Genomic DNA, 22,769 nt, shown 5'->3' on the forward strand with positions numbered 1-22,769 from the left:
CAAGTTCCTCCACCCCAAACTCGCTCATCCATGTCTTTACGGACCTTGCTTTGAGTAGAACAGAGCAGAAAGTAAGCTATCTCTTAGATGGGGACAGAGACAGCAACTTAAGCCCAAGTATTGGGTGGAGTAGGCAGATGATAGGATATCTGTTAGGTTTGTATTGCTCTCTGTGTCCTGTTCTGGTGACACTTCCCCCCTCATTTCTAGTCCTTGTGTCAATGGGTCAGAAAGTGAGGGGAAACCTCGCTAATGGGGAAAAGGGCATCAATGCAAATCTAAGCAAACGTTCAGCAAAGTAAAACAAGTTTTAGCTGTAGTTGGGCTATCAATATGCCTTGGCCAAAATCATAGAGGATTCTCCAGCAGTGGTTGTCCACCTGATATAGAGGGCCTCAACTACATCACCAGAACACTCATTGAAACGCAATCCTACAGAAAGCTGATAGAAACTGCAGACATGCTCCAAGAGATGGAGTACGTGTAACGGAGGTGCTAGATTGGACTTATCGATGGTTCATGAATGGAGATCAAACAACATTGATATACAATGTATCAAATACATTGGATGCTCCATTTGTGTATCAATTCCATTTTTTTAGCCCTGTAGAAGGGGGATACCCTTGAACCCCTAAAATGCATTGGCTGTTTTATATTGTCTATGTCACAGTTAGGGGTCAGGCTCGGAGACCAGTAGCTATAGCAGTAGAGAGGCTCCAACCGACCGGCAGGATAAGCAGGTTGCCCGAGGTGTGGAGTCTAAGCACTGACTGGTTCTCTTTCCTAAAGGTGAAAATGAGTTTTGCTGTGTGTTAGTACCAGGTCGCTGTCCTCAAGATCGCCTCACCAGGAGGTAAGCAAGCCGGGGACCAGTAGCAAAAAGAGCAAGTAGAGATCAAGCAGAAGCGTAGTCAGCAAACAAGCCAAAGGTCAGTAACAAATGGTTTCAGGTTGGGATCAAGCAGGAGAGTAGACAGTAAACAAGCCAAAGGTCAGTAACAAGTGATTGCAGGTTGGGATCAAGCATAAGCGTAGTCAGCAAACAAGCCAAAGGTCAGTAACAAATGGTTGCAGGTTGGGATCAAGCAGAAGAGTAGCCAGTAAACAAGCCAAAGGTCAGTAACACGTAATTGCAGGTTGGAATCAAGCAGAAGCGTAGTCAAGGAACAAGCTAAAGTTCGGTAATGAAGGGTAGTTAAGATAAGGACAGCTGCATGTACACAAAAGGGTAAGATAGCGTCCGGAGAGAGCACAGTAATCTGGCAAACAGAAAGTGCATAGACATGGCTTAAATCAGGAAGTTGTAGGGAGAAGCAAAGAGTTCAAGGTTCACCAGAAACAAGAGGCATGGCAAGAAAGTTCAAAGGATGAGACAGGGAGCTATCCGTCATCTCAGGGGGCTCAGAAAGAGGAGCCACTGCCAGATATAGCAGAGGTTGTGGGTTTAGATACTGGTCCTGACAGTCTTGCTGAATGAACACCCACATTAAAAGTTTTTGAAGCCTCAGCTGATTGGTATGGCACTGTTTTTGGACTTTGTATGCTACAAGAGTTGGTCAGATGCTATGGGCATGCTATAAGAGTTGTTGGAGAACGGGGACATGCTTCAGGAGACAGTCATAGACTGGAGACACTTTACATGAGATTACTAGGGATCACTGCTATTACAACCCCAGTACAAATCAATGCTTCCAATTTGTTTTTACCTTCAGCCCCTCCAAAATGACTTGTTCCATGTTTGAAATGGCACAAAATTTAAGATAGTTAGAAAAAAAAAACCCACACTAGACAGTTAAAAGAATGTTTTTTACTTTCACTGGCTTGAGTAAGCACCAAAACACAGGATATGGTCTTCTGAGGCCCAAGGACCACAACGTAAGTGATAAGAGGCCACACGTTGGGCATCAGAAACCTAAAACGTATGATAGAGAGCAAAATCTTTCAAAATTAGATTCTACTTGGGGAAGTTAAGTGAATGCTAGGTAAAAAACAAAGTCTCTAGTACCATTCTAAAACATCTTACACTTTCGACTGTCCTTAACCTATGGTGTTCTCCACCTGGATATGCTAACATCACCACTCCTAGAGGAACACTAGCCAGTGAGGTAGGCTTGTACAGGATATCTCCTTCTGAACATCTAAAAGTTTCCATATATACTTATCAATTTTAGCCAACAACAGAGGACAGTAAACATGATGTGCAGAAAGTTCTTGGGCGATGGTAGGTTTCTGAGGTTCATAAAGTCATTAACGATGATGTGTGTAAGTAGTTTGTTATCAATCATATATATTGTATGGGATCTACTGACGCAATCCCGACTCAGCTGGTATAGTCCCTTTTCTAACCCGATCCTCCACTGTCAAAGAGCCTATTTTACAAAAAACAAGGCCATTATAGCCAGGATAAATGTGGATTTTGGGGTTCTTTTTCCATTCTTTCTTCCAGGAACAAGAGCTGCTGGACCTTATAACAATGATGAGGATACAGCTTCATCACTTGAGGTTCACAGAGCGTCTGCTCTTCCGGGTCCATCGTCTCCAGGTCCTGCTGGTTATAGACTTGTTTCAGGTAGTTGTACACCTCCCAGAATCCATCTTCCCCCAGGAGCCGGATACAGTTTCTGTATACAGAGAGAAGAAAAATATGCAATGCTTTTAATACACAGTTAAAGTAATAAGGGCTGGAGGGTCAATGATTTTAAGAGGAGGAGGCAGGAATGGGCATTTGCAATAACCGAAATCTCCACTCTTAGTTTATAATAGTGCAGCCTTTTCTCTTAGGGACAGCTGTGTGTGCTGCTTTTTAGCTGTATTCGCTCCCTGTCAGAGCAGAAATGCCAGCCCTGCTGAAGGTTGCATGGACCCCACAAGCCTGAACTGTCCTCTGTCTGAGTTTATACCTGAGAAATTGTGGGAGGAGGATAACCACTTGACCTCCGGAAGATTTACCCCCATTCATGACCAGGCCATTTTTTGCTAGACAGCAATGGGTTACTTTAACTCAGAATTGCGCGGTCATGCAACGCTGCATTCAAATAAAATCTTAGTCCTTTTTTTCTCACAAATAGAGCTTTGTTTTGGTGGTATTTGATCACTTCTGTTTTTTTTTTTTTTTTTGCTATAAGCAAAAAAAAAACAATGTTTAAAAAAAATATACAATTTTTTACTTTGTGCTAGAAAGCCTTTCCAATAAAAAAATTTAAAAAATAGAATTTCTTCAAATAAATTTAGGCCAATATGTATTCTGCCATGTATTTTTGGTAAAAAAATCCCAATAAGCGTATATTGATTAGATTGCGCAAAAGTTATAGCGCTTACATAAAATAGGATATATACGGAATTTTTTTTTTTTTTTTATACCATGGCGGCGATCAGCGACTTATAGTGGGACTGCGATATTGTGGCAGAAATCAGACACTTACTGACACTTTGTGGGAAGCAGTGACACTAATACAGTGATCAGTGCTAAAAATATACACTGTCACTGTACTAATGACACTGGCTGGGAAGGGGTAAAACATCTGGGGTGATCCAAGGGTAAATGTGGGCCTGGCCACTGTTTGCGTTTACTATGTGAGGTGCTTTTACTAAGGAACAGATGGATTTTATTCCCTGCTTTGTGTACTGTGTGCTGTTTTTACTAAGGGATTTGTTTTGCAGGAAAACAAAATCCAGAACATCCCTGCTGATGGGAAAGAGCTCTGTATTGTTTACATAGGCAGAGCTCCGCACTGTGTATCGCCTCGCTGATCGGTGGGTGCCGGCGGACATTGATTGGCCGGCACCCGCTGATTGGCTTGTGCTGTGTCCAATCACAGCACAGCTAGTGCGCCCCCTAACCAGAAGTGCTTCCAGCACAGGAGAGCCGCTCTGCCACCCTACTCCTACATGAGGCGGTCAGCAAGCCTTTAACACTCACAAGAACACACATGCACCATGTAGGTGCGAATGGTGCCCCCTCACCGATCAGCAGGTGCCGGTGGACATCCACTGGCCGGCACCCGCTGATCGGCTTGTGCTGTGACTAATCACAGCACATGCGGTGCCCCGGCGGGCCGGATCCTCTCTTGTTCTGGGCCAACGTCATATGACGTTGCCCAGTCTCATCGTGGGGGAGCCCAGCATGGCGATCGCGGGTGTCCCGGGTCTCTGGGATGCGGCGTGACTCCGATCTCGGTAAAGCGCGGGTAACGCGGCTCTTTACCCATGTGATCGGCTGTGTCCAATCACAGCTGATGACATGTAAACAAGGAAGTGACTGTATTCGGCTCTTCTCGCCTCACACTGACAAAGTGTGAGGAGAGGAGAGCCGATCAGTGTCATCTCCTCACAGGTAGCCCTGTACACATAATCAGGGCACTGATTATCAGTGCCCTGAGTGCAGCCCCACCGATGCCCATCAGTGACACCAATCTGTGCCATCAGTGACACCAATCTGTGCCTATCAGTGATGCCAATTTGTGTCTATCAGTGATGCAAGTCAGTGTTGCCTTTCAGTGCCCATCAGTGCCTGCTCATCAGTTGCCTTCAGTGCCGCCTATCTGTGCCACCTATATCACTGCCCACAAGTGCCGCCTATCAGTGCCACCTATCAGTGCCCAATAGTGCCACCTATAAGTGCTCATCAGTGCTGCATATCAGTGCTGCATATTAGTGCCTCCTAATCAGTGCCCATCAGTGCTGCCTCATCAGTGCTCATCAGTGCTGCCTCATCAGTGCCCATCAGTGAAGGAGAAAAATTTCTTTTTTACAAAATTTTCTGACAGAAACTAAGAAAACCTTTTTTTTATCACAATTTCCGGTCTCTTTTCGTTTTTTTAACAAAAAACTGTAAAACCCAGCAGTGATTAAATACCACCAAAAGAAATCTCTATTTGTGGGAACAAAATGATAAAAAATGCAGCGTACAGAGTGCAGCGTTGCATGACCGCGCAATTGTCATTCAAAGTGTGACAGCGCTGAAAGCTGAGGACTGGCCTGGGGCAGGAAGGGGGTGAAAGTGCCCGGAAGGCAAGTGGTTAAAGTCCAACTTTACTGGGTGCTATTAAATGTACAGGAGGTTGTATAATTGTGTTGTGTTGTGTATGGTCAGCTTTATATCATGTTAGGAGTACAGTAAACACATCTGTAGTATCTGACTTTATATCCTTTTAATATAAAAATGTTCTCGTATCTTGTGCTTTTATCACTCTCCGAGGCTCATTTATATTTTTAAATTGTATAAAAATCTCATCCTTTGTAAGGTCGGTCTTGGCCCCTTGCTGGTGATTGCTTGTTATCTGATCTCCTCGGTTGCTCGGCGCAGTTTTAATGACACCGTATGTCTTCTATGAACGCGGTATTTTGATGCGTTTGAGGAAAAGCACATCCCGCTGTTCGCAGGATTCACACGTCCGCTACCTGCCAAATGAAGACAGATTCCCCCGCTATACAGATAGAAATAAAGTCGCTATATTTGTCTTTACGTTGCTCCCCAGGGAGGCGCCCCGGACCTTCTCGTGACCTGGCGCTCACGTTCTGCACTATTTTCAAGCTGACCTCAAAAACTGAGATAGAAGTAAGTGGGTGTCACTCGTTTATTTCTATTCAAAAAAGTGCTTGGCTATGCTAAAATGAAAATATTCCTATTTTATTATTCTTGTTTTGGACCATAAATTGAAAGTGTCAGCAAACAAATAAATACACGGCTGAAATACCGTATCTCACAAAAGTAAGTACACCCCTCAGTGACATTTGTGTAAATCTTTTCTTCTATCTTTTCATGTGACAACACTGAAGAAATGACACTTTGCTACAATGTAAAGTAGTGAGTGTACAGCTTGTATAACAGTGTAAATTTGCTGTCTCCTCAAAATAACTCAACACACAGCCATTAATGTCTAAACCGCTGGCAACAAAAGTCAGTACACCCCTAAGTGAAAATCTCCAAATTGGGCCCAAAGTGTCAATATTTTGTGTGGCCACCATTATTTTCCATCACTGCCTTAACCCTCTTGGGCATGGAGGTCACCAGAGATTCACAGGTTGTCACTGGAGTCCTCTTCCCCTCCTCCATGACGACATCACAGAGCTGGTGGATGTTAGAGACCTTGCGCTCCTCCACCTTCCGTTTGAGGATGTCCCACAGATGATCAATAGGGTTTAGGTCTGGAGGCATGCTTGGCCGGTCCATCACCTTTACCTTCAGCGGTGGTCATCTTGGAGGTGTGATTGGGGTCGTTATCTTGTTGGAATTCTGCCCTGCGGCCCAGTCTCTGAAGGGAGAGGATCATGCTCTGCCCAATTAGCCATTTTCCCTCCCCGATGTCATGTGACTCGTTAGTGTTACAAGGTCTCAGGTGTGAATGGGGAGCAGGTGTGTTAAATTTGGTGTTATCGCTCTCACTCTCTCATACTGGTTACTGGAAGTACAACATGGCACCTCATGGCAAAGAACTCTCTGAGGATCTGACAAAAAGAATTGTTGCTCTACATAAAGATGGCCTAGGCTATAAGAAGATTGTCAAGACCCTGAAACTGATCTGCAGCACGGTGGCCAAGACCATACAGCGGTATAACAGGACAGGTTCCACTCAGAACAGGCCTCGCCATGGTCCACCAAAGAAGTTGAGGTCACGTGCTCAGCAACATATCCAGAGGTTGTCTTTGGGAAATAGACGTATGAGTGCTGCCAGCATTGCTGCAGAGGTTGTAGGGGTGGGGGGTCAGCCTGTCAGTGCTCAGACCATACGCCGCACACTGCATCAAATTGGTCTGCATGGCTGTCGTCCCAGAAGGAAGTGTCTTCTAAAGATGATGTACAAGAAAGTCCGCAAAAAGTTTGCTGAAGACAAGCAGACTAAGGACATGGATTACTGGAACCATGTCCTGTGGTCTGATGAGACCAAGATAAACGTATTTGGTTCAGATGGTGACAAGCGTGTGTGGGGGCAACCAGGTGAGGAGGACAAGTGTGTCTTGTCTACAGTCAAGCATGGTGGTGGGAGTGTCATGGTCTGGGACTGCATGAGTGCTGCCGGCACTGGGGGGCTACAGATCATTGAGGGAACCATGAATGCCAACATGTACTATGACATACTGAAGCAGAGCATGATCCCCTCCCTTCAGAGACTGGACCGCAGGGCAGTATTCCAACATGATAACCACCCCAAACACACCTCCAAGACCACCACTGCCTTGCTAAAGAAGCTGAGGGTAAAGGTGATGGACTGGCCAAGCATGTCTCCAGACCTAAACCCTATTGATCATCTGTGGGACATCCTCAAACAGAAGGTGGAGGAGCGCAAGGTCTCTAACATCCACCAGCTCTGTGATGTCATCATGGAGGAGGGGAAGAGGACTCCAGTGACAACCTGTGAAGCTCTGGTGACCTCCATGCCCAAGAGGGTTAAGGCAGTGATGGAAAATAATGGTGGCCACACAAAATATTGACACTTTGGGCCCAATTTGGAGATTTTCACTTAGGGGTGTACTGACTTTTGTTGCCAGCGGTTTAGACATTAATGGCTGTGTGTTGAGTTATTTTGAGGAGACAGCAAATTTACACTGTTATACAAGCTGTACACTCACTACTTTACATTGTAGCAAAGTGTCATTTCTTCAGTGTTGTCACATGAAAAGATAGAAGAAAAGATTTACACAAATGTCACTGAGGGGTGTACTTACTTTTGTGAGATACGGTATTTCAGCCGTGTATTTATTTGTTTGCTGACACTTTCAATTTATGGTCCAAAACAAGAATAATAAAATAGGAATATTTTCATTTGTGAGATACTGTACATATTTCTTAACTGCCTTGTCTAGTAATACGTTTTAATTCTGACCGGACAGTTTTGTAATCCAGACAGACAAACAATATGCAAAGATCTGACCATTTGCTTTTTTCAAGTCAGTCACTACAATACGGCTTGGGTAAGATAGTGATTGGATGAGAGGCTTACTGAAGAGGCCATCTTTGTGCTGTCTCCTCCAATCAGCAAGAAGAGGGGGAAGCAACGTTTTCTGAGTTGCAAAAAGAAGAGGGGGTGAGGGAAACCTTATGGTGTAGTATGGGAGGTATGGATCCCTCTCTCTCACCCCCCCTCCCTCTCTCACCCCCCCAACTCCCTTCTCTCACCCCTACCTCTTTAGCCCCTCCCTTTCTCTCACCCCTTATCTCTCTCACCCCCTCCTCTCTCTCTTACCCCCCCTCAACCTCCTCTCTTCCCCACCTCATTAGCCCCTCCCTTTCGCTCACCCCTTCTTTCTCTCACCCCCTCTCTCTCTTACCCCCCCCTCAACCCCCTTCTCTCTCCCCCACCACTTTAGTCCCTCTCCCTCTCACACCCCTCTCTCCCATCCCCCCTCTCTCTCTCTCTCGCACCCCTCTCTCTCATCCCCCCCCTCTCTCTCTCACCCCCCCTCTCTCTCACCCCCCTCTCTCTCATACCCCTCTCTCTCATCCCCCCTCGCTCTCTCTCATACCCCTCTCTCTCATCCCCCCCTCTCTCTCTCACACCCCTCTCTCTCACCCCCCCTCTCTCGCTCTCTCACATCCCTCTCTCTCATCCCCCCTCTCATCCCCTCTCTCTCTCTCTCTCATCCCCCCTCTCTCATCCCCTCTCTCTCTCTCCCCCACCTCTGAAGAGGTTGAGCTCTAATAGGAAGAGGTGGAGCTTAAAGAAGGGGTGTGGTTTACAGATCAAGGAGTGGGTCTTAAACAGGAAGGGTTGAGACAAATTTAGATGGGGGCGCCCTGTTTTAGTCTTGCCTCGGGCAGCACGAAACCAAAATACATCACTGCATGGGACAAAGTACTACATGTACATCATGGCTTCATAGGGGACAGAACTGTAAAATAACATTTTTTAATGATAGATCTTCTCCAAACTTTGACTTCTGCTCTAGAATAGGCAATTTTTTCTATTGTGCTTTTCTTTCTATTATCTGAGAATAATCACAGCAAGACCAGCGCCTCGGCTCAAATACTGTTCCGTGGGAAGTTTTAGGGAATAAAGTAGTTAATTTCATGACTGTCACAGATGCTTTCCTCCCTGTGTGTCGCTGCTACAACCCTTCCGCGCTGCACTCTATTAAACACAATAACACATGGAGGGCTGGCGCTGCCAACGGTAGGATGTGTGTCACAGGGAGCCAGCATGGCAGAAGGAACAGGACACAACATGAAATGGAATGAGACAGAAACCACACGAGTCTGAGGGAAGGGAATTAGGAACAGAGAAGAGGAAGAGAGACAAGCAAAGTGGAAAAAAGAAAGCCGAGAGAGAAAGTACAAATTCACATCTCCTTTCACATTATTTGATAAATGTGTTATCAAGATGCAGCGACATGGGGCGATAAGGGAAGTAATATTTATTACCTACCTGGTTTCTGTAAGAATTGACAGCTACATAGTTACATAGTCAGATTGAAAAAAGACACAAGTCCATCTAGTTTAACCATAAAAATAATTAATTATGGTAAATAAAAATATCAAACAATCCTATATACCCAATCCTACACCCACAGTTGATCCAGAGGAAGGCAAAGCATGATCCGATTTGCTACAGCGGGGGAAAAAATTCCTTCCTGATCCCCCCGAGAGGCAATCAGATTTTCCCTGGATCAACTTTACCTATAAATGTCAGTACCCAGTTATATTCTGTGCATTTAGGAAAGAGTCCAGAGCTTTCTTATAGTAATCTACTGAGCTGTCCAGAACCACCTCTGGGGGGAGTCTATTCCACAATCTATTCCTAACCCTAACCCTAAGTCCTAACCCTAACCTAACCCTAAGTTCTAACCCTAACCTAACCCTAAGTCCTAACCCTATCCCTAAGTCCTAACCCTAACCCTAGCCCTAACCCTAAGTCCTAACCCTAACCTTAAGTTCTAACCCTAATCCTAGCCCTAAGTCCTAACCCTAACCCTAACCCTAGCCTTAAGCCCTAACCCTAACCCTAGCCCTAAGTCCTAACCCAAACCCTAACCCTAAGTCCTAACCCTAAGTCTTAACCCTAACCCTAGCCCTAAGTCCTAACCCAAACCCTAACCCTAAGTCCTAACCCTAACCCTAGCCCTAAGTCCTAACCCTAACCCTAGCCCTAGCCCTAACCCTATCCCTAAGTCCTAACCCTAACCCTAAGTTCTAACCCTAGCCCTAGCCCTAACCCTATCCCTAAGTCCTAACCCTAACCCTAAGTTCTAACCCTAACCCTAGCCCTAGCCCTAACCCTATCCCTAAGTCCTAACCCTAACCCTAAGTTCTAACCCTAACCCCAACTAACCTTTGACCTATGAACTTCACCTTTACTCTTACTGTGAAGAAACCTTTCCATATTTGGAGATGAAATCTCTTTTACTTTGGACGCAAAGAGTGCCCCCTTGTCCTCAGTGTTGACTGTAAAGTGAATAACTCAACACAAATGTTTATCAAAGAATTAAATGCACCCGAAATGAAATGATTTTTATTGTTAGCTGAGCTGTGTGTCTATAACAGACAATTACAGTTAATTCCTATAATGACACAATAAACAGAAACCGCATAATTGTCTCCAAAACCTCCATCTTTTATTATTAAAAAGTCATCCTTGAACTCCAGTCCAGTGACTTTGCCTAGTCTAATATCATAGGCATGCGTACAGGGTGTACCGAATGTGCCTGGGCACACCCTAATCACCCTATGCGATGCAGATTCCCCCTGCTGAACCCTTAACCCCCCCCCCCCCCGTGGCAGCTGAGGCTACAGAGAAAGGGACAGGGGATTCTCTGTGATCAGTCACTTTCTCTGCTATTTCACCAAAGCCCCCTAATGGGGTTTCAAAGAAATTAAGGTAAGCTGTATCATAGGTTCAAAAGTGGAGTTTACTTCCACTTTAATGTTTGAAATATCCCCATCAGTGGTGGCCGCTCATGCAGGGCGCAGGGCGCCAACCCCTTAATCCATGCGCCCGGTCCCTAATTTTATGCAGCATGGATTCCAATAGGGTTTTTTTTTTTTCTCAAAGCACATGATTAGAACCTGAAGCTCTAATTGGCTTCAAAAAGGGTGGGCTCACCCAGTTGTGTGACATTAGCAAAATAATTTCCCCTAATGTCTTCCTGTTTCGCCTCCTGGCCAATCAGGAATGGGGTCACGATTAGCTGGGAGCCCTAAGACCCGATTGGCCGCAAGTCCTAAATCCTGATTGGCCGTGAGGAGAAGCGACTGCTGGAACTCGGGAGGAGACACGGGGGGGGGGCGCGACGACTGGCAAAGCTGTAACCTGGATGGGGTAAGTGTGGGGCTGGCAGGGGGCTTGGGGGACGAAGGATGAGCGATGCACCGGGGGGGGGGGGTTTGGGTGGTTGGTTGGCTGGCTGGGGGTGTCTGGCTAGCTGGGGGGGGTGGTTGGTTGGCTGGCTGGGGGGTGGCTGGCTAGCTGGGGGGTGGTTGGCTGGCTGGCTGGCTAGCTGGGGGGAGTGGCTGGCTGGCTGGCTAGCTGGGGGGGGGTGGTTGGTTGGCTGGCTGGCTGGGGGGGTGGCTGGCTGGCTGGCTGGGGGGGTGCCTGGCTAGCTGGGGGGGTGGCTGGCTAGCTGGCTGGCTGGCTAGCTGGGGGGGGCAGCCAGCCACCCCCCCCAAGAAAATTGAGCACCAGCCACCACGGACCCCCATGCAAGATCTGCTTTGATGTTGCTTTGATGATGCTTGTTATATACTAAGAAGGAACAAAAAGAACAAAACGGAAACAAGACGTAAAAGCGAGAATGCCTGACAAAGAGTAGAACATAAGAATAAAGATGAAAGGACAGAGCAGGTAAAGAGAACACAACCACAGAACAGAAGATACGAGGCACTGGGGACTCGAGGAACTGTGTACATTACTGGAGATGGATGTGACAAGAACAGGAAACGTTTTGTGTGAAAACAACAGACGGCACGCTCTCTGGACGAGCGAAGATATCCTGGTAACACGCTGGATGGGCCAGGATGACAGATTTGAGCTGACTCATTACAGGAGTCACTACACTCACCAACCAACGTTGTGTTATGAAACGCATGAGAGGGGCTCTGAGAACTCCATCAGGCTTGTCACGCATTTCACAGCAACAAAGCCAGGATCTGTAAATGAGAAAAAAGAAGACACTCCGCTGATTCCAACCAGCAAAGAGGATGATGTGCAAATGCTGGAGCAGAGATGACTCCCACAATGGTGGAGGTTCTTCCAACAGCAATAAATCAAGTTCCTTGATTGATTTGATTGTCTTAGAACAAGATGAGCGCTAACCACCCGAGCCGGTGGGATTTCGTGGGATTTAGATGTGTTTTGCATTCTCATACAAGGCAATGGGCATTCAGAACCTGTTTAAATGCAGGTCAAGGAGAAGATCAACTGAAGGACAAATACGCCCGTCAATGAGTTCTGATCAAACTCAGAAGCACCTTCAAAACACAGTCAAACCTCGGTGCTCACTACGTCTCACATCCAAGAGCGATGCTGCTCTCCTCAAGCGGGGAAACTTCAAAACACTACAAAGAAGGAAAAGGAGGGGGCAAATGCCTAGTGCGTTACCGTCAACACCATATTCAATTTACTAAAAAGCCAAAAAAAACGTACTCACCAACATGAGAAGATAGAAAGATGAAAAAAAGCCCATCAAATTATGGGCTTTTTTTTATCTTCTCATGTTTGTAAGTCCGTTTTTTGGCTTTATACTAAATTGAATATGGTGTACGCACTAGGCGTTTGCGCCCTCCTTTTTCTTCTTTGTAGTGTTTTCTCAGAAGGAACTCAAATTGATTCCACAAGCCCAAAGTCCATTGACACAGGACCTAAAAAAAAAAGCCTGAATGGAAAGTATGGTAGCAGTTATTGGAACTATGCTGCAGTGCTGGGTTCCTGGGCTCAATGATCACTAAAGGCACTTTCTGTATGTCATCTGTAGCTAAGGAGCACAGAGGTATAGTTCACTAAATTGACCACTGGGCTGGGTCTTCACCCTCCAGGCAATCTTCACTCCTATCCACCCCTCCTCACCTACTCTCCCAAAATAGCACTGTTTTTTATTATTTTTTTTAACCAAATCAAGTGAATGGGTGATAGCAAGTATAAATCAGTTGATCAACGAGTATGTTGTGGGTTTTAGAGTTCCAACATTTTTAGAGTTTCAACATGTTTCACCCAAAGGGCTTCTTCAGAGGAAGGGTGTTCAAGAAAATATAGAAGAATGGTAACCCATGGATGCTAGCAAGTAAAAATCAGTTGATCGAAAAGTATGTTGTGGGTTTTAGAGTTCCAACATGTTTTACCCAAAAGGCTTCTTCGGGGGAAGGGTGTTCAAGAAAATATAGAAGAATGGTAACTAATGGGTGATAGCAAGTATAATTCAGTTGATCAAAGAATATGTTTTGGGTTTTAGAGTTCCAACATGTTTTACCCAATGGACTTCTTCAGGGGAGGGGTGTTCAAGAACATATAGAAGAATGGTAACCCAATGCTCCTTAATACAAGCCATCCTGTAAACCACCCCTCCCCAGAGGACATGGAACAAATTAGCTCAAAACATTCGAGGGAGAAAGACAAGATCAAGCCAGTCAATAAAATACACCTTGTAGTGTGATGTAAAAAGAGTTGAAATTGAAGAGCCACACCACTGCTAGGAGGTCCAGATATAACGTTATTCCAATAAAGGTCAGGGCTACAATTAAAAAAGTAGCCAATGCGTTTCAGGAGTCCAATTGCCCCCTTCTTTAGGGCTTGACTGACAACAAAGTGAACAAACCAGAAGTGAACTGGACCTACAATGGTATTTTTTCCAGGTGTGAATTCAAAGCACAGGCCTAGTCAGCAGCTTGTTTGGCAGCCATTAAATTCACACCGGGAAAAATACCATTGTAGGTCCAGTTCACTTCTGGTTTGTTCACTTTGCTGCCAGTTAAGCCCTCATGAAGGGGGGCACTTGGACCCCCGAAATGCATTGGATATTAGCAGTGGTGCAGAACTTCAATTTCAACTCTTTTACATCACACTACAAGCCAAGGAGACTGTGGAGATCCTCTGGGGTATAAAAGCTGCGTGCCCAGGAACCTGATAATTTACACCAACCGTAATACACTATATTACCAAAAGTATTGGGACGCCGGCCTTTACACGCACATGAACTTTAACGACCCCCCAGTCTTAGTCCGTAGGGTTCAATATTGAGTTGGCCCCACCCTTTGCAGCTATAACAGCTTCAACTCTTCTGGGAAGGCCGTCCACAAGGTTTAGGAGGGTAGCTATGTGAATGTTTGACCGTTCTTCCAGAAGCGCATTTGTGAGGTCAGGCACTGATGTTGGATGAGAAGGCCTGGCTCGCAGTCTCCGCTCCTAATCCATCCCAAAGGTGTTCTATCGGGTTGAGGTCTATATAACAGGGAATTTGGGACTTTAAATGAAGCGATTTGAAATGCGGAGGATTAAAATTGTAATTTTATTATTAGTAGATATATAGTAAAAGAATTTCATGTATATATACAAACATACATATATAGTTGGCACAAAATTATAGGCATATTGGGTGGAAAGGTACAAGCAGTTGAATACATAATTGCACTGGATAGATCATAGTCAAAGTAATGTTAGTATAAAATATCATATAGCCTATAGGTGCCAGGGATGGCATATCCAGTAACTGATAATAAAATTGCATAACAAAATGATATAATCATGATATTATTAAATTAATGACATCGAGGTAACAATGGATAGAGTTCTGGCATCAAATGTAGCTCGACGCGTTTCGTGGATGATTTTGTCCACTCATCAGGAGCTGATGCATTAATAATCCTGTAAGATATATACGTATAATCAACCTCAATCCGTATAGAGAGGAATAAAACAAAAATGCTGGAAATATTTGACTAAAAATGTACTTACCAACCCTGACACTGAGCGCAGCGCATGGCAGATGGCATGGAGTGGGCCGGGGACAGCAAACCCCGTGGCGGGAGCTGAGGCAGCATGTAATGTCTGGATGACATCAGGTAATAAAGTGGCAATGTATGGGTAGTGGAATGATCTCCATGTGACAACAATGATAAAACATAAATTGTCAGAAAGTAAAAATACCTGAGGATAAATGTTAAAAAATAATAATATATCAGTATTTGTTTGAAATAGAGTAGGTTATATTAAGTATTATATAGTATAAATAATGTACACAAAGGTACTTGTATATGAAGATTACTGATGAGTAATACAATAAAAATTGTATAATAAATGAGATCTAGTTAAGGGAATAATTGTGACAACAATGATGGGGCATAGCTTATGAGAAAAGGATATCTGGGAATGAATATTGAAAGTAGTATATAAGTATATAATGATTAAAATAAAACAAATTACGTTGAGAGATAATATAAATAATATATCTAGAGATGGCCGTGTTTGGAAAGTGCTCGTAGGTGAATACAGTGAAGGTTGTATAATAAAAAGGAATCTGATTGAAGAAATGACTAGTGAGAAATCTGGATGTGTATGAGTTAATGGGTAGGGGAAGTGTGAAGGGTTGTGTAAAACTAATGCAAGAAACAAGGTGTGGGGTGCAACAGAGCAGAAAACCTAGCAGTGAAGGTGAGCATAGACATGAAGAGATTTACCTGATGCTGCATATCATGCACAACTAGCAAGATGAACCCAGCTAGTGTGCAGAGACCCCAAGGGGAGACTGGCCGTGTAAGCAGCTGGCTCCGATTGGGGGACCTATATATACATGCCGCCAACGCCACGTGCGTGAGCCTGCGGGAGGAGGGGAGCGGTGTCCGCACCCGAGCTGGATGATTGCTCAGGGTTTGGCGCCACAAAACTCTCCCCCCAATGGTAATCACGCAGATGACGCTCCAAGCGTCAACGCGGTGACGTCAGAATCGACGTCCCGCGTATGACGCAGGGAACGTGGTGCCGATGCGCCGAGGGGTATCTGTCCAGGCCATCTAAGGGGGAGGGGAGGGAAGGATCCACAGGGCGCATCGCAGCTCCCGCGCCGAGGAGAGACAAGCCCCAACGCAAAACCACGCCAAGTAGGCATGCTAGCTCAGAGCGGTGGCAGAGCAATGGGAATTTGGTAAATGACAGAACATAAAAATGTTGATAATAAAAAATACTGTATATAGCAACCAGTGCTGGAAATGCCATCAATGCTAACATTATATAGAGTAAATAAAGGCATACATAATATGTACAGAATATATAACTATTCCAGAAATTCAGCCCCAATTAGGGCATGTATTAAACCTCTCGCGTAGATAGCAGGGGAACACTGCTGATCCAACTTTCCAAATGCTTCCATCCCGGTACTAAATTTTGCAATAGAAGCAGCTATAACAGCTTTAACTCTTCTGGGAAGGCCGTCCACAAGGTTTAGGAGGGTGTCTATGTGAATGTTTGACCGTTCTTCCAGAAGCGCATTTGTGAGGTCAGGCCTGGCTCGCAGTCTCCGCTCCTAATCCATCCCAAAGGTGTTCTATCGGGTTGAGGTCAGGACTCTGTGCAGGTCAATCAAGTTCCTCCACCCCAAACTCGCTCATCCATGCACATAGTGATTAAGGCAGTGTTTCTCAACTCCAGTCCTCAAGGCGCCCCAACAGGTCATGTTTTCAGGATTTCCCTCAGATGAAACAGCTGTGGTAATTACTAAGGCAGTGAAACTGATCAAATCACCCGTGCAAGACAATGGTAAGCCTGAAAACATGACCTGTTGGGGTGCCTTGAGGACTGGAGTTGAGAAACACTGGATTAAGGTCTGCCCAGGCACACCCCCCCTGTGCACACCTATGAAATACACCTTGTCAGGTGACCTTATTGACAGGCATACAACATCCCCAAAGGGACATCCCACGGACAGATGACCTCGTATCATGAAACTTGCAGTAGGTCTCCATCTATCTGTTGCATAATTTGGATGGGGAGATCATGGGGGGAAGGGGCTGGTAGAGGTGCAGCCATTGGGGATGTGGTGGGAACTGGTTCTGCTTTACACCTTTATACCAGGTATCATTATTAATAAAAGATGCAGATTATATAACAGATTATGAAATGACATGAACATGTTGTATGTTCTCGAGGGACACAACATAGTTAATGGAGAGATGAGAATGTTCGCAGTATAGTCCAATCTCCAGCATTGTAAACTTCCATGCAGAAAGGCCGTGTTCTGAATCGTACCCCCCTGGGCATTAACCTTGCTGGCACACTGAAGGGCAGGCTCCCTGCGGCTGGAAGAAAATTGCGCTGTGTGATAAGGAAGTGGCAGCGGGGGGCTCCCTGCAGCCTGTATGTCTCAAACGTTCCCCCCCCCGGGGAGCCTGGAGCAAGGAGCAGTAATTCAATTCCACTCCGCTGTCCGCATCGCCCATGAAGCCTCGTGAAAAGAAAAACCATTAATGATTGTTTGCCAAGAATAGTTATTCTATACTTCACTTCCTGCGAGCTCCAATCAGAGACCACATTTCTACATACTGCCTATGGTGCTACTAATGTAGCGTTCTCTTCCCTTTACAATTCCACTAAACGATTTGATTGTGACCTTAAAGTGGATGTAAACTCTAATGGAATGACATTTCGTTTACTAAAGCACCGCGTATCATAAACAATTGCCATTAAAAAAAATTAAAAAAAAAAATTAAATGCTTGTTTTTGCCATTTCCATTCATTGTTGCTGCAAATCTCCTGCAGCTTCTTTGCAGCCATTTCCTGCCTACATACAATCCGGATAGAGCTGCATGGCACATTTCAGGGAAGGTTTCCTGATGGTGACAACAGTGGGCCATGCGTGTGTCATGTGTGTGGGAGCCCATGTGACAGGGTGACAACACAAGAGCAAGGGTGGGAGAAAGGGACGGGGTGTTGTCACCCTATAACTGGAAGTGTCTGAACAAGGACTTCATGGTGGGATTTCCGGGGAATATTTTAAATGACAGCTGAAGATTTACAAATATTAAATAGACACGTGCAATTAGTTTAGTTACAAATTTGTTTTCGGACGAATTTCGGCATATTCGTTCATTCGGAAGCATCCGAATAAAGGAAAGACTTTTGACGACTGCATACGAAAACAAATTGTCAGAAAGAATGAAAATCCGAAAATAATAAAATCCGAAAGAACGAAAAACGATCCAATCTACGAGTTTAACGAATCAATTGCAGAGCATCCGGAAAGTATTCACAGCGCTTCACTTTTTACACATTTTGTTATGTTACAGACTTATTCCAAAATGGATTAAATTCATTATTTTCCTCAAAATTCTACAAACATCCCCCATAATGACAACGTGAACGAAGTTTGTTTCAAATCTTTGCAAATTTATTAAAAATAGAAAATGAAAAAAGTCCCATGTAAATAAGTATCACAGGCTCCTCCCATGTACATAAGTATCACAGGCTCCTCCCATGTACAAAAATATCACAGGCTCCTCCCATGTACATAAGTATCACAGGCTCCTCCCATGTACATAAGTATCACAGACTCCTCCCATGTACATAAGTATCACAGGCTCCTCCCATGTACATAAGTATCACAGGCTCCTCCCATGTACATAAGTATCACAGACTCCTCCCATGTACACAAGTATCACAATCTCCTCCCATGTACATAAGTATCACAGGCTCCTCCCATGTACATAAGTATCACAGGCTCCTCCCATGTACATAAGTATCACAGACTCCTCCCATGTACATAAGTTTCATAGACTCCTCCCATGTACATAAGTATCACAGACTCCTCCCATGTACATAAGTATCACAGACTCCTCCCATGTACATAAGTATCACAGGCTCCTCCCATGTACATAAGTATCACAGACTCCTCCCATGTACATAAGTATCACAGACTCCTCCCATGTACATAAGTATCACAGACTCCTCCCATGTACATAAGTATCACAGGCTCCTCCCATGTACATAAGTATCACAGACTCCTCCCATGTACATAAGTATCACAGACTCCTCCCATGTACATAAGTATCACAGACTCCTCCCATGTACATAAGTATCACAGACTCCTCCCATGTACATAAGTATCACAGACTCCTCCCATGTACATAAGTTTCATAGACTCCTCCCATGTACATAAGTATCACAGACTCCTCCCATGTACATAAGTATCACAGACTCCTCCCATGTACATAAGTATCACAGGCTCCTCCCATGTACATAAGTATCACAGACTCCTCCCATGTACATAAGTATCACAGACTCCTCCCATGTACATAAGTATCACAGACTCCTCCCATGTACCTAAGTATCACAGGCTCCTCCCATGTCCATAAGTATCACAGGCTCCTCCCATGTACATAAGTATCACAGACTCCTCCCATGTACATAAGTATCACAGCCTTTGCTCAATACTTTGGTGAAGCTCCCACCAATTACAGCCTCAAGTCTTTTTGAGTATGAGGCTACAAGCTTGGCACACCTATTTTTGGGTCCATATCATTTGGTGGAGGGGGGGGGATTATGGTGTGGGGGGAGGGGGGGTTGTTTTTCAGGGATTGGGTTTGGCCCCTTATTTCCAGTGAAGGGAACTCTTAAGACGTCAGCATACCAAGACATTTTGGACAATTTCATGCTCCCAACTTTGTGGGAACAGTTTGGGGACGGCCCCTTCCTGTTCCAATATGACTGCCCACCAGTGCACAAAGCAAGGTCCATAAAGACATGGATGAGCGAGTTTGGGGTGGAGGAACTTGACTGGCCTGCACAGAGTCCTGACCTCAACCCCATAGAACACCTTTGGGATGAATTGGACTGCGAGCCAGGCCTTCTCGTCCAACATCAGTGCCTGACCTCACAAATGCACTTCTGGAAGAATGGTCAAACATTCCCATAGACACACTCCTAAACCTTGTGGACGGCCTTCCCAGAAGAGTCGAAGCTGTTATAGCTGCAAAGGGCGGAGCCAACTCAATATTGAACCCTCCGGACTAAGACTGGGAGGTCATTAAAGGTCAAGTGTGTGTAATGGCAGGCGTCCCAATACTTTTGGTAATATAGTGTATATCTCTAATAGGGTATTATATGCAATTGTCTATTTTTATAAAGAAAACAGCACACTTGTTTTTGACATTTGTACAAATAAGTTTTGATATTTTATCAATGAATCTTTTGTGGTGCCGGTAAAGTCCTGACAGTTTTGTAGCCGGGATGGTTTCTTGTGGAGGATTATTAATCTGGACCGGCGGGGTCTTTCATTTTCTATGGGCACCCAAAATATTTCACTGCTAAACCAAACTTCCCAAATCATCACAAATATCCGCCGCGCTCCGTGGTGCTCAGCTGCGGAGAGGAGCCGGGGCTTTGTATTCGGCACACAATACCGACTGATGAATCAAATCACAGATCTGCCCTTTAAATAAACAGCATGTGTGCCGCACCCGAGAGCAAAAACGCTGCGCCAACATCCATTCTGCCTCATTGTGCCGCCGTTTACAAAGCAATCAATGAGCCACTTTGGATGTCTCAGTCTTGTAATTAGTGGAAATGAAAGACCCCCATCAACCGATAACACTTTCATTTGTTTAACTTTCTGTACTATTCCTGAAAATACCAGAATCTCCGGAATATTCCATTGGATCGGTTTATTTTCGAATGATTTATATCTGCTGGTAAATAAATGAGATGTGTCTAAAGGAAATCTATAGTCTTTTCAATGACATCTTAGGGTCTCTATACATGTTACAATCAGACCATATTGTCACGGAACGCCCCACACTCCGCTTCCGTCAGTATACAACTTCCTTCCAGTCTGTATACAGATATCAGATATTCCAACCGCTCCAAAGCATAAAACAAGGCAACACTTGCTTCACTGCTAACATGGACTAACTTTATTTAGAATCAGAATTACAAGACTTTATATGCTGTTGGAACCTCCTCTAACAATACAACTGTAACCTAATTAACATGAGCTAGTTTACTAAATTATTTACCCAGACTAAGTGACTACGTCTCCTAGCTCATTGACTATTCGACACACATTACCATAAACATCAACACAGGGTTAATTAGAACAAACTACAATGAGTTGAATACCCTTAGAACCTGTGAGACTAAACTCATTTACATTAAACACATTATAGCTGACATCAGACAGGTGAATGGAGTTGATGACATTAGCATCTTCTCACAGTATGAGTCCCAACAGTATGACTCAGTCTCTATTGCTACTATGGCAAATACAGGGTCCCCAGAGTCTGTGTGTCCTGTGGGGACAAGGACCCGAAGCCAAAGTAACAACACCTCAAGGGTACCCCAAATGCCAGGGCCCATAATCTGTAGGCAAGAGGCTCACATTCAGTCCCCTCCAAAAGCCTCTATCCCGGGTGAGTCTGTCACACATATAATCTCTACAATCAATTTAAGATTTACCAAAATTATGCAACATGAGGACCTGCCTTACAGTGCCTTGAAAAAGTATTCATACCCCTTGAAATTTCCCACATTTTGTCATGTTACAACCAAAAACGTAAATGTATTTTATTGGGATTTTATGTGATAGACCAACACATAGTGGCACATAATTGTAATTGTGAAAACTTCTGATTTAGCAAAGTGTAGATCCCAGGGGCCACAATACATGTGTATGTGTGCCGTGGACCTCACCTGACTCACAGTAATCAGACATTGATATGATCACAATATGACACAACTATAGTAAATATATCTATTCCGGACCAAGGAAAACCATTTAGGGTTTTGCTTACTTCAGTATTTGCTGTGTGATTCACGAAAGTAGTCATTTTACTAGTACTATTAGCACCATGGACATCATAGTCCATTTATTACTACTTTTCAACTTTTCAGCACCATGGACATCATATAACATCAATTACTATTGTTCAGCACCAAGGACAGTTTATAACATTTATTACTCCTTTTCAGCACCACGGACAGCTACATAATTTATTACTACATTTCAGCACCATAGATATTGTAGTTCTATCCTTGCAGCACCATGGACAATGTATATCATTTATTATTACTTTCCAGCACCATGGATGGTGTACATGAATTACTACTCTTCAGCGTCATGAGCAGGATATCACATTTAATCATTTTCAACACCATGGACCGTGCATGTATTGTACAGTATTAATACTTTTGAGCACCATGGATAGTGTTGTTCTTTTGGTATTGCTTTCAGCACCACAGACAATATATATATATATATATTAATTTATTGCAAAGTTCCTCTTTGCCCTGAAAATAAACTTAATCCCATAAAAAAAACATTTCCACTGCATTTGTGAAGAAGGCTTCAGGGCGCCCAAGAAACTCCACACACAAGCGCCAGGAACGTCTTCTACAGTTGAGCTGCACGACGGGGGGGGGGGAGGGAATCAGGGCACCACCAGTGCAGAGGGGGGGGGGAATCAGTGCACCACCAGTGCGGGGGGGGGAATCAGGGCACCACCAGTGCAGGGGGGGGGAATCAGGGCACAACCACTGCAGGGGGGGGGGAATCAGGGCACCACCAGTGCAGAGGGGGGGAATCAGGGCACCACCAGTGCAGAGGGGGGGAATCAGGGCACCACCAGTGCAGAGGGGGGGATCAGGGCACCACCAGTGCAGAGGGGGGGATCAGGGCACCACCAGTGCAGGGGGGGATAAGGGCACCACCATTGCAGAGGCGGGGGGGGAATCAGGGCACAACCAGTGCAGGGGGGGAATCAGGGCACCACCAGTGCAGAGGGAGGGGATCAGGGCACAACCAGTGCAGAGGGGGGGGGATCAGGGCACCACCAGTGCAGAGGCGGGGGGAATCAGGGCACAACC

The 22,769-nt window shown here is 44.9% G+C and overlaps 1 protein-coding gene across 1 annotated transcript in view; it reads right to left on the minus strand.

The window, feature by feature from the left end:
• Positions 1-1,833: 1,833 nt before the first annotated feature.
• Positions 1,834-22,769, minus strand: part of LOC141112851 (serine/threonine-protein kinase Nek11-like) — a 274,187-nt gene continuing 253,251 nt past the window's right edge. The window contains exon 16 of the mRNA XM_073605945.1: positions 1,834-2,621. Coding sequence (XP_073462046.1) covers positions 2,393-2,621 — 229 coding nt within the window. The 3' untranslated portion in view covers positions 1,834-2,392. The remainder of the gene's footprint in view (positions 2,622-22,769) is intronic.

This window comes from Aquarana catesbeiana, linkage group LG11 (assembly GCF_042186555.1).
Source record: "Aquarana catesbeiana isolate 2022-GZ linkage group LG11, ASM4218655v1, whole genome shotgun sequence".
Taxonomy (NCBI): domain Eukaryota; kingdom Metazoa; phylum Chordata; class Amphibia; order Anura; family Ranidae; genus Aquarana; species Aquarana catesbeiana.